We start from the raw sequence: 12,422 nt of genomic DNA, 5'->3' as shown, positions 1-12,422 counted from the left end.
AGAATGTTCCCGTTTGATGACCACATGCTGCTCCGGCAATCAGTCTCAGCGGGCTGTGGGTGCTCTTCGAGCTTGATAGCAAGCTTTGGCTCTGGCCCCAGCGGCCAATGGTCCAGGCCAACCTGATTTGGATGCACCTAGCCACCTGGCCGCCTGACCGTCTGGACACTGCACCCAAGGTGGCCGGGAATAAATCACTTTGGGGTCGGGTGACAGCTCCCGAGTGGAATTCAATCTGGGCGGGCTTAAGTAATGGATGCGCACCCGTCGGTCGCTAAAATGAAATTAATTAAATCGAAGACAAGAGCCTGGCAACGGCGCCGCCTCCTAGCGAGCCAGTGTCACCAAAGCAGCTCCAGGAATCAATTTGGCCAGCTAGAATCCCGATAATGAAGCTCAGCAGCTCCAGCCAGCCAGGCAGCCAGGCAGCCCACCTATTAATCAACTTTCCCAGCAACTTTTGTTCGCCGAACATGTGCTTGTGGTGTAAGACAAGTTTGAACAGCGTATAATCAGCTCCAGCGGAGCAGTGAATGATGTTCCATCAGAAGTTTTCCATTTCATGACATGGTCGTAAGGATGCGTCGGAGGCAGCTGTGATGCCTGCTTCCACGGAGGCTCCTCCCCCTCCTGTGCTATCAACACCCATATGGTTATCCGTAGCAGATAAAGGCCCGATTAAAATAATACGCAGCAGTTATCAGTTTCCGGTATACTCCTTCGTTCTTCCCCGGGCATGACACAAGTTATTACCCATTAATCGCGCTCCTAAGTAGCGTAATAGGGCACGCAAGTCCGGAACTCTTCCGCCGGCAGCACTGGTGGCTCAACGTGCTGGGAAGTGGGCCACATTTTCCAAGTTGCTTCCGCTGTTTTGAGCGTGTGCAAATTTGATTAATGAGTCTCCGCCCACAAGCTGTCAGTCAGTTTGTCAGTCGGTCGCTCGGTTTGGGGTGAAGGGATGGGGCTGGAAACTATTCGCCAAGACTGCCGTAAGTACATTTAAGCCAGTTGAGATTCATTCGTTCAATTTGCGTTTTCATCTTTAATATACATATGTAATCTTCCCGAGTTCTGCCCCTGGCAGAGATGGCTCAAACCGCCGACCCCACAGACCGCCAACCACTCCTGCCTGATCCACTCCACTCCAAATAGGCTTTCAGGGAGCTACTCAATTGCCAGGAGACCAGAAGCACACGTGTCCTGCCTAATACTTTGCATATGGAGCCTAAAGCCTGCGGAGCCCTGCGCTGTGGATGTTCTCCAGACATCCAATTAGTAGATTTCTGCCTAATTTGCGGCATTACCTTTGGCATTGCCGGCGAGTTGATGACCACAACGGTGATTGGGTAAATGAAGTCGTCCCACTGCAGTCGGTTTAAATTGTTTGGAATAACAAATCTGGCATACAGTTGGGTTGCAGCGGTTGCCCATTAATTTCTTAGTTAACCTTTTACTCAAACGACTCTAAGGAGTATTGCCCAGACTCCTCATACCTTATAATTAAACGACATAGGCCTATCCAAAATTAAATTTACTTGAGCCACGATGTGTGCGCAAAGGTCAAGTAATTAATGTCTCAGCTCCATTCTGAAATAAAAATCTTCTCCTAGCCGTTAATTTTTCCCAAAAGTACGTTTTTGCAGGATGAGAATGAATGGCTTTTAAGACGAGCACTAAGGCATATAGTTGGGAGTGCATTTTTGACATTTCAACTCTTATAAACCAATTACAGCAAAATTCCACTCGAAATGTCACCAAAAAGGGACAAAAAGCTGACGCACTGTGCACACTTGTGCCATTGTAACCGGAAAAGGGGACTCGGGGAATCGGGCAAGGACTTACCTTTAGTGTGACGCCTCCCAGGTCGTACTCGCGATTGTAGAGATCCTCGACGGTGGCGCGATATTTGTCCGTGTAGGTTTTGAACAGGAAGCGCTTCACAATGGAGCTCTTGCCCACGCCGGCGCCGCCCAGAAGGACGAGGCGAATGCGCTCCAGGTCCGCCATCTCGCTAGTGGCTTTGTCGACGTCTCCTGTTTGGAAATCGCTAGTCGTCAAGTGGAGCACCCTCGTCCTGCGATTGTTCAGCTGCGTTGGCCCTCAAGTGCGATGGCTTGTGTTTGCTTGTTCCGCTGGCCTCAGCGCTGCATTATGACGGATTTGTGTGCTTAAGCCGTAGTCGGGGCATCATAAGTCCCAACACTTCCTCGATTTCCGCTGCGAGCTCAGTGTTCCAGGTACACCTTCACCATGGCCACTAGCACGGCAGGGCCAGACGGCAGCAGGCAGCCAGACTTCCGGCCTGGCAACTTCCGCTTCCGGTCGCGAAGTAGTGCGAAGCTGTGGATGCAAACAAATAGGGTGAAATTTAGCTCGGCTTTGTACTTTCTATTAATAACTTAGGGCTATGCTTATGCTTATTCATCACATACAATTTTCAAGTACTTTTGCATATTTAAATTACCAACTTAAGCTTAAAGTAATCCTAAACTAGGTAAAACAAATACCAAACCTTCTTGTGGAGGTTGTGTGTGAGTAGAATGAATTATTATTTGGAAGAAAACTTCAAGGCAACAATGCAATCGCATTCAAACCAGGCATCAAAGCTGCAGTTTTCACAATTTTACCGAACGGTAACCCACCCGAAGCCATTGGAATCTGAAAATGTAGTTTCAAAACTCTGTATCCCATCCATTTCTGTTTGCTGCCCCTGATTGGCTTTGCCAAAGGATGCGCTGCTCGGGCTCAAAGTATCTCAAACTGCAGTGGCATGCAGCTCGCTGCATGTAATCATAATCTGCTCACGTGCTCACCCCGCAAATCAGATGAACGTATGGCATCTGGATACAAACATTGATACAACCAAGACCCTCCAATTGAGGAGGCCGCTCTGGGGGCCGAATTCCCCGGATGCAAACCAAACAGAAATCGAAAACGTATGTGGACCCCATAAAGCACCAGACAAACACAGTGGAGTGGAGCGCTGGAGTGGCAAATGCACTTCCTTTCGGCCTTTGGGCCGCTCTGCCTTGCAGTTTGCATGTGATGTAATGTGCAGGCTAAGTGCCGCCAATTCAATTTGCAGCAATTTTGCAGTTTTTCTTAAAGCGCGCCAGCGGAGGACCATTTGCACCTGTGCCATGTGCACCTGGGCAATCCTCCGGCGCTCTCTGTTCCCGTAATTGCAACTTAATGTAATTAGGTTTTCCAGCAAATGCAATTTATTGGCATCAACTGCACAGGTTGCTGCCGCCCATGAGTGGGCAAATTTGGTTAGACGCCCACTGAACTGACTGAGTTCCGTCCCGCGTGCAGATAATAAGGATCAATTTAAGTGTGCAGGCTGCATCGGCTGTTAATTATTCCGGGGCTAATGAATCCGAGTGAAAACTAGCAAACTGGTCGCCTCACCTGCAGAAAGGTGAACTGCACTTGCCTCCGAGGACAGGTGGTTTACGACCCAATCACCTGGTTGAGTGCAGTAATGGCCCGGCTCGTTTGCACTGTCCGTGCTTGTGTGTGTGGCAATGGTTACGGCCGTAGTTTCACCAGATGGCAAATATCCGCACGGATTTATGACTTTTAGATCTGAAAGTCAAAGCGCTAAGGCACTTTCATAATCATTCGTTCAGCACTCGAGTGGGGTTTGTTATTCCGCCCATGTTTATGTTGGCCTTGCAGGCAAACTCAGGGAATATCAAATGCATGTGGGCATGTGGGGATGTGGGGATGTGGGCCTGGCCTAAAGCGAAGCAAAGTGTTTTTAATTTCTCGGCTCGTCTGGCCGAATTCCGAATTTCGAAATGCAAAAACCACCTGAACTTGAGCTGCGCTTGCGAAGACATGCATCCTTGTAAATTCACAACTATTTACATTGTGCTCGGGATAATTTTTAATGAAAAACCAGCAGTACGGAAGATTTTGTTTGTTGTTCCCAGCTCAGCCCAGCAGTAGCAGCAGCATAGAAATGCATATTAATTTGCATCTATTTTGCGCAGATGCCCAAAACGGGAGAATTTCATACGCCCTGTGGGACATACTGTTTGCACTGCATTATGCCATGTGAAGTAGCGGGTGGATGTGCTTTAGATAAGCCGAAAGCGAGCGGATAATGATATAACTGAGCGGGAGCGGAGGGAATTTCCCACGGGTAGAGTAAATTAGAAAATTTAAATATCAATATTAAAACCCAGTGCTGTCGCCGATTTTCCCCCATGAGAACTCTATTTTCAACATATTCCCGAATCCCGGGCAACGCTCGCAAACTTTCGCACACGCGGCAGCCTTCAGAATGTTTTTCTGTACAAAAATTTAATTAAATCTACTAGGCCCACGCCGAAGACAACTGCCAACAGCTGTGGAAAACATAAAAGAACGGCAAGCCCTGGCCAAAAGTTTCCGCTTTACATTTTAAAGCAAGCCGAAAGAGCCAAACTTGAATTAATTTTTCTGTTTTCCGCAAATAAAAGCGTTCCTGTTGTTGACATTTTTTGTTTTTATCATCCCGACTGCGGACGACGGACGACGGACCTCGGACGACGGACTACGGAAACATGTCATCAACAACTCAAAGGGCAGAGGACCTCAAAACTTTTGGGAACGTGTTTGCTCGAGCAGTTAGGAAATGCAAGGTTGCCAACACAACAGACGCCCAAATAAAAGAATGAAAACACTCGTATTGGCCATTCTGACGTTCCTTTTTTCGCTTTCCAGGAAATCAATTTGTGTTCCTGCCCCATCCCCCGATTATTGCGAATCTGTTCAGCTGTGTTCAGTATGTGTGCCGAGCATCTTATTGATTAGTATCTTGGATGATAAGACAGATCGGATGCATTCCTGCGCCCGAGGACGTTTAAAATGTCATTAAAAGCACATTTGCCTGTTGCCGCGGCTCTGGCACTCTCTGCACTTGTTGGCAAGGGTAAGGATGGCATATAACACGATAACAAGCGAGCTCCAGGGCTTAAGGACTCAACTGGTCCGGAGGGACTGGGGGCCATGGGGGCCATGTGTGGCTGGAGGCAGGCGGCGGAGGACAGTGGCCAAAGGGTCAGGGCTGGGGATGTGCTGTCACTCGTTTCTGGCCAGACAGAGAATTCTAAACTTTCATATTTGCGGAAAGAGGCGGACCACGTCAAACAATTTGTGCGGGGCGGCACTTATAAATATTTATTAGCCGCATTCCAATGCGTCCTGCTGCGTTGCCAGTTGATTAAAATGCCTCAAATACCGCAGGGATATCACAAGTTCATCCGACATATCACGAAAAGCCCGCGAAAAGTTGCAAACTCTGGTGCGGCTCTGGGGGTTTTGGCCTGGTTCGGTGGTGAACTACTTCCGCTTGGACGCACCAGCCATCCGTGTTAACCGCCTTTGATGCAGATGATGGACATGTGCGTTAAGCTCCAGCCATCAGCTGTCACACTGAGAGAAATGCTTGTCATGCATGATCAAGGGAACCTATTGATAAGCCTTGTATTGAATTTTTTGTTTCTTTTGTACTTCTGATAAAAATAACACAGAATAAATTACAATATTTGTTGTCCTTTGTTTACAATACATATTTTCTATGTTCTTTGATACTTTATGAAAAACATTGAAAAACAATTTGTGAATATACAAACATATGTTCAATCCCAAAAGGCCTTAGCTTTCTCACATGTTTTTTAATGACAGGGCACAGCGTCCTGGTTATTGAAAATTATTACAACATGAATTTTTTTTAAATAAATATTTTTAATGGATTAAAAATTAATTAATTCTATATGCACACGTATAGATATGTAAATCCACTCATACTATAAAACTTGTAGATAAATGTGTATGTAACAATATTAAGATTTCAATAAAAACAATATTAAGATATCACTAAAAAATTATAATAGCTTCAAAAAACTATTTGAAAATCCAAAATCAAGGTAGCCATATGGTTTTTATATTGTAAATATTTTTTCATACCTTTCTCACATGTTTTTTAATGACGGGGCACAGCGTCCTGGTTATTGAAAATTATTACAAGATGAATTTTTTTTAAATAAATATTTTTAATGGATTGAAAATTAATAGTTTCTATATGCACACGTATAGATATGTAAATCCACTCATACTATAAAACTTGTAGATAAATGTGTATGTAACAATATTAAGATTTCAATAAAAACAACATTAAGATATCACTAAAAAATTATAATAGCTTCAAAAAACTATTTGAAAATCCAAAATCAAGGTAGCCATATGGTTTTTATATTGTAAATATTTTTTCATACCACTTATTGTTTTAGAAAGTTATGTTAACTGCCTGGTGAGATTTTTACTGGTGCTCATAAATACACCAAATTAAGTAATTAAAATGTATTTATTACACAAAACCCCACGTCCAACTTTGTAATTGCAAAAAGCGAACTTGAAACTTCACCGAACCTAAACTTCTTAGATGACTTGGAATTCTCCGGTTAGCCACTTCTCGACCGCAACTAATTGCAGTGGCTTTTCGTTCAACTTGATTAGTTTGCCGTTTGTTAATGTAAATTCCGCAACACAAAATACACAAAATACATGTACACAAATTTGGCAACAGTTTTGGGCTTGAGCAGGCTGGGCTTTTGAACACCATTAAGCATTAAACATTACGCTTTATGTGCGATTAACATTCGCAATATGGCTGCTCATGCTGTGAGCTGAGTTGTGGCCTTGTGGTGCTTAAATCATAAAATACGCTTTTATGTTGCATGCCGAGCGTCGCGTCATTTGCCATCTGACGCCAAACACCAAACAGCAAACACTAAACACCCAAGCACCCATGCATGTTAAGGAATTGGCCTTGTTTTCACCGATTCGGGGATTTATGGCGATGAATTTGAACTACTAATGGGCCCGAAAGCGGCCGCAGCGATAAACAAATGATTTTATGGCTATGATTCTGGTCAGGACCGGGTCCCAGCCACATAATCACTCCCCCCACCTCTCGCCTTCCCTTCCATACCCCTTCTACAAGCCGTGGCAGTTGTAGTTGGCTGCAGGACCAGGCTTAACGATTACAAAGTGGCGACGCAGTATCTAGGCCACCAGGCGATGCCGTTAAACTGTTGATTACTGCGATGATGACAGCTCCGGATCGTCCATCTGACCTCCGACCCGCAGTCGGACGCCTCACACCTTTCCACACGTCTCGGGCGGTGTGGCCTATATTAATCTCAGAGGCACGGAGCGGTGCCATAAATTCAATTTCGGATGGGAGCCGCGCACCATCATCGTTGGATGAGCAGGTAACACCAAGGTGGACCACTGTAATGTTCGATCTTTGATATAACTCACTACTTTTTTACAAAGGGATTCAGTGGAACGGGCACAACTGACTATCTATCTTTAAAGCTTCAACATTTGAAAGTTTATTCGGATATTAGTACTATTTTAATAGAAAAAGCTAATAAGATACTAAGATCAGTTTATATTCCTCCTAGGGTAGAATATTTATATTTAAATACTTTATATAAAATGCACGCATACTCGTATTGTGGCAAAGGGATGAAACATTACACAACCAGAGGTCCACCCTAACAAACTCATATCTGTCCTTACCAATTTCATGGTGGAGGCGAGCCATTAAAGCCTTTTTCTGGCTCAATGGTGTGCAGAAAATGGGTCACTAACTGTTACTTATTTATACTAATCACAGCAAATGGCTGGGAGCCTGGAGGGCAGTTGGGCTGCCAGAGTCCCGTGGCGGAGGAGTACTCCGCACATCCCCTGAAGCGGCTGAGGAGAAGGACGCCTTTTATCTGTTCGACTTAAGTGTTGTGAAAAAGTTTGTGGAGGTATCCAAAAATAGAAGGCAATGACCAGGGCGAGGACGAGGACGAGGACGAGGACGAGGTTGAGGTTGAGGTCCTTTTGACCGCCCGACATCGGGCGAACAGTTTGCACTTGAACTGAGCTCATTATGCCGCCAGCGAAGCCCCAGATCCCTTCCAGTCCGTAATGAGCCAACTGTGTGGAGCGGAAACTTAGCTGCAGAAACAACAAATTAACTGCAGCAACACGAGTCTGATGCAAATGGGCGAGCCTGAGCCAAAGCCATGTGGCTGGTGACTTGGCCAATTGGACAATGGGAGCAGAAACAGAAACAGGATCACAATCAGAATCTGGAGCTGATGCGGACACTTCCCTAATAGACTTTGTGAGCAGCGGAGCTATTTCAAAGGTGCTTAGCGTTGGTATTTTATCGACTGGATAGACTCGTTATCTGTAGCCCCTACCCGAAGATACACTCTATCGCACTCTAATCGAGTTCTCTCTGCGATTTTGCAATCAAGAAAAGGTTCCGCACGCAAATTCAGTAATCGACTTTGGGCTGATGAGAACTGCGACTGCGAGTTGGCTAAAAAGGGGATCCAATAAATTCGATTGCAACCGAAGCATGAAAAGCCAGCAAGGCGAAAGCTGAGAGTGGTGGGAGCTACTGCATGGCTGGCAAAAAGGTCAGGCACTCGCTGGCAGCCTGCAACCCCAAGGATCCGCTCAAACGACCCGCAGGTCACAGAATCCCCGGCTAATGGCTAAGCAAACAAGCCAAGGACGAGCACCAGGATAGCGCCATCGAGGGTGTAGCGAAATTAATGCAAAAACTTAATCAGGCGCGCGAAAGGAGAAGCTGGCAGGGGTTTCCCGGGGCAGCAGGTGCCGCTGGCTGGCGCTGGTGCAGCCCGTCCTGGAGGGTCGTCATCGATTGTCAACAGCTGGCAGTGCCACAAATTAAACACAAACAAACCACAGACGCCGGGGAAGCAGTGGGACTCACCCTTCCTCGCCTTTGTGCTTGTCTTTTGGCCAAAAGAGTGCAGGCTCCCTCGTGATTGTCATTCGTATTGGCCAGCAGTAGTGATGCGAATATCTGGCTAAGCTAAGTAAACCTATGTATGGGAAAAATATCTTGCCTCAGACAAAATAGATCGACTCATGAGTTTCCTTTTAAGGATTAATTATTCCAGTGCCATTAAAGATTTGATTTCTTAAGATTTTTATTTATGTACATTTTAACGGATGAAAGAAAACTATTTGAATACCCATTTTCAATTGAGCATCGGAAAATGTTCCCAAAAGTGTCGCTAACTGAAAGGGAGTGAAAAAGTACCGTGGCGAAAGTACCTAGCCAGTTCCCAGCACAGCTCGTTACCCATTCGCCCCGTTGGCCGGGGAATCGAAGTAATGGCAAAGTGGAATTGGTAAGGAGCGAGCACAAAGTGGGCTCCCCTTGAGTGGCCACGTTCCTCGCAACAGAAACAGCAACAGCAACAGCAACTGCAACAGCAAAAGCCGAGGCTGCATCTGCAGCTGCAGTTGCGTTTGCAATGTCAGTGGCAGTCGGACTTGCCACAATCTCCCCGAGAAGGAGGATCCAAAGGGGCACGTCTGCCTGAGCCGTTTGTGGGTTAATCGTGTTGGCAGCAAACACGAGGACAATGGCTGTGTGTGCAGACGCGTCTTGGCGTCAATTGATTTGACTTGGCCCGATTGTGACCCACTTGGGGCCACTTTCCCAGTTTTCAGGACGGGAAATTGCGCGCACACACACACATGTGCTCGACAATTTAGGCAGCTCGAGCGGGTTTACTTAGTGCACGCGTCTATGTCAAGAGCGGTAAAAATGTATAAGCTCGCCGAACGGCACTTGAGCCCCCCCCCCATCCTCCCCGCAATTGTTCTCCAATGCCAAACAAATTCGCACTTGGCAGTTGAGCTGAATTTATATGCATGTAGCTGCTTTCCGTTTCACTCGAACTGTGAATAATTGAAACAAATGTGGGATTGTCGTCACAGTCATAAATTTCCATATACTTATGCCCGATACAAATAGGATAGAATGCAATTGCTGGCGAATATGAAAAGCTTCGCTTTTACAACTTGGCCAAAATCGGATTGCTGTAAGCAAAGGAAGTGGGAGGGGGGTGGGGGGTGGTGGCTGGAGAGCAAAGAGCAGTTGTGCTGACTTGAACCAATTTCTTGTGACCATGAAAGGCATATTTATTTACATTTTTCCCAGTACTTATTTACTTTGTCAATTTAATTTACTCCGCATCCTGCTCGCCTTGTGCCTAGCCATGCACGTCTCCGCACTTTCAAAGACCAAGACCTCCTTGGTAAATTTCAATTAAAATGGGAAATCTGCACTCACAAAGAAATGCACACCAACATGAATCAGCTCCCGCAAAGGGAGGAATTGAGACGGCGGATAGAAGGGGAGGGGGCGCTTTTGTTAAATGGTAAATATCTGGCTGGATATAAATTGAGCTAATTTATCAAAGTTTTAATTAAAAACTTCATAGAAGAACTCTCCAAATTGCTAAGTGTGTAATTACAACTGTGACGACGGCGCAGTACCTCAGTTCCCAGGAACCGGATTCGTGGGGGATGTTTCAACGTCATCGGCCCTAATGTATGCAACAAATAAAATTCACGCAAAATTGAATTAGACTTAATAAACACGACGAATGCCGCGGGACGTTGGAGACATGGCAGTGCCATGAAGGGTCCCATCCACAAAGGACGCAGCTGAGAATCCACCGGAAACGAGCAGGAGTTCCAGGACAAGACGAAGGCGAAGGCGAAGACGGAAACGCAGACGGAGACTGGGAACAAGTTCAAGTTGTCTAGAACGTAATAGAGAAGCTGTGCCAGGACAGATTCATAAAGCACGCAACGCGCTTTCCGCGTGAGTGACTTCGGGAAACAGCAGGAGATGGCGGGGAAATGGCGGAAACACGAGCAAACAAAAAAGCAGCAGTGGAATGCGGGGAAAACGGGGAAAGCGCCGCTGCGACACGGTGAAAAATGTTAAAAGGAAAGCGGAAAGAAAAATCACAAACAGCATTCCTGGCATTCCGAGGACTGGGTCCCCGAAGACCAAACGCTCAGCAGCACGCCGGGAATCCCAGAACGTCCAGGGAAACACACTTTGGCCAATAAGCTACGAACTGTCGAACTGTAATGTTTCAGAGACATACAGAGGTGGTCAAAAGTATTTACACAACGAGCTTTTTTTTCAATTAGTTGACAATTGAAAAAAAAGCTCGTTGTGTAAATACTTTTGACCACCTCTGTATATTACGCATACGTCCCGTTGTCCCGGCATTTCGACATCCTACTAATGGGCAGCCCGAAAAGCCGACAATCAGATCAGCACACTCCACTCACATCTGGCCTAATGAGCACATCTCCTGCTTTCAGCATAACCTACTTTATTGTATCATCCGGCAGTCCAACGTCAGCGGCCAACAAAGTGGGCATAATTTGATTAGGCCTCTTGTCATACTTCACCGTACGGCGGTGTATACGGCTTCCTTTGACGAGATTCCTGCGATGCCGCCTTACGGCTTCAAACTTTCTCAAAGTGTAACGACCTGAGAACGAGCAGCCGCGGCGCCTCCAAAAAAGGCCGCCAGGCATGGACAGAGCGTTGCGAAAGCCAGCAAATTGACGGACAGACGGACGGACGGACAGACTTACGGACAAACAGACGGAATGGCCAACTGGCAGGAGTTGCCACGGCCGCTGGAAAAGATATAAAATAAATTGCGGAATGCCAACAAATAAAAATTTATAAGTGTAGGCACAAAGCCCTCCGGCCAGCCATCCATCTCCACATCCCATGCCAAGCATCCCAGCCACCCTTAAAACGACCCGACCCGACCCGACTTCCTGGACACGCCCGCTCCTAGGCCAACATTTCCCTTGTCAAAGACGACAGGGCTGGGACGATTATAAAGAGATTTGTGTGTCTGGGTGGTGGTCGCGGAGTACGGTGTCTATAAGGAGATACCAAGCGGGCGGGAAAGGAACCCGAGTCGAAAGGACAAAAACGACGGGGAAAGCAGATTTCGCCTGCCCAGTCTGACGAGGCGCTGATGACTGTCATCATAATCTCGATTAACATAATAATATACGTAATCTTTATCGGCCCTGATGAGGCCCCTGATTGTGGCCCTCTCTGCTGGCTAATTTTATCTTTCGACCCCCAATTTGCCTATCAGGTTCAGATCTGATTTCCTTTTCCATTTCCCCTCACCTGCGCCTGCCCGTGGCGATTTGAAATTAATTGCTTTATCAGCCCATAAAAGCTGGTCAGATTTGTCGTGTTTGAGGTGGGAGATTGGCAGACCGCGGCCTGGAATCGATTTTTGAATAACACTTAGCCACTTTCGCGCCGTAAATGTTTAAAGGCAGAGCGATGAAAAACGAACTCAATTTGATATTATCATCGTGCTGGCCGCCGTTGGAAAACCAAAATGGCAAAAAACGGCAGCTAAACTTTTAGAGAATCCACTCGAGCAGTGGAGCAGTGGTGCCGTGGAGCCGTGTGCTGCAGGATCTGAGGGTTGGTTGACGGATATACGAACTTATTGATTGCTCTGCCGCAGAGGACT

At 46.4% G+C, this 12,422-nt stretch overlaps 1 protein-coding gene across 1 annotated transcript in view; it reads right to left on the bottom strand.

Moving 5' to 3' along the window:
* LOC117138046 (GTP-binding protein Di-Ras2) overlaps positions 1 to 12,422 on the bottom strand; it is a 30,941-nt gene that overhangs the window by 14,198 nt on the left and 4,321 nt on the right. Inside the window, exon 2 of the mRNA XM_033299861.1 lies at positions 1,846 to 2,343. Coding sequence (XP_033155752.1) covers positions 1,846 to 2,010 — 165 coding nt within the window. The 5' untranslated portion in view covers positions 2,011 to 2,343. The remainder of the gene's footprint in view (positions 1 to 1,845; positions 2,344 to 12,422) is intronic.

This window comes from Drosophila mauritiana, chromosome 2R (assembly GCF_004382145.1).
Source record: "Drosophila mauritiana strain mau12 chromosome 2R, ASM438214v1, whole genome shotgun sequence".
NCBI classification, from domain to species: domain Eukaryota; kingdom Metazoa; phylum Arthropoda; class Insecta; order Diptera; family Drosophilidae; genus Drosophila; species Drosophila mauritiana.
Note: the sequence above shows the minus strand (reverse complement) of the source record. Positions and strands in the feature narration are given on the sequence as shown.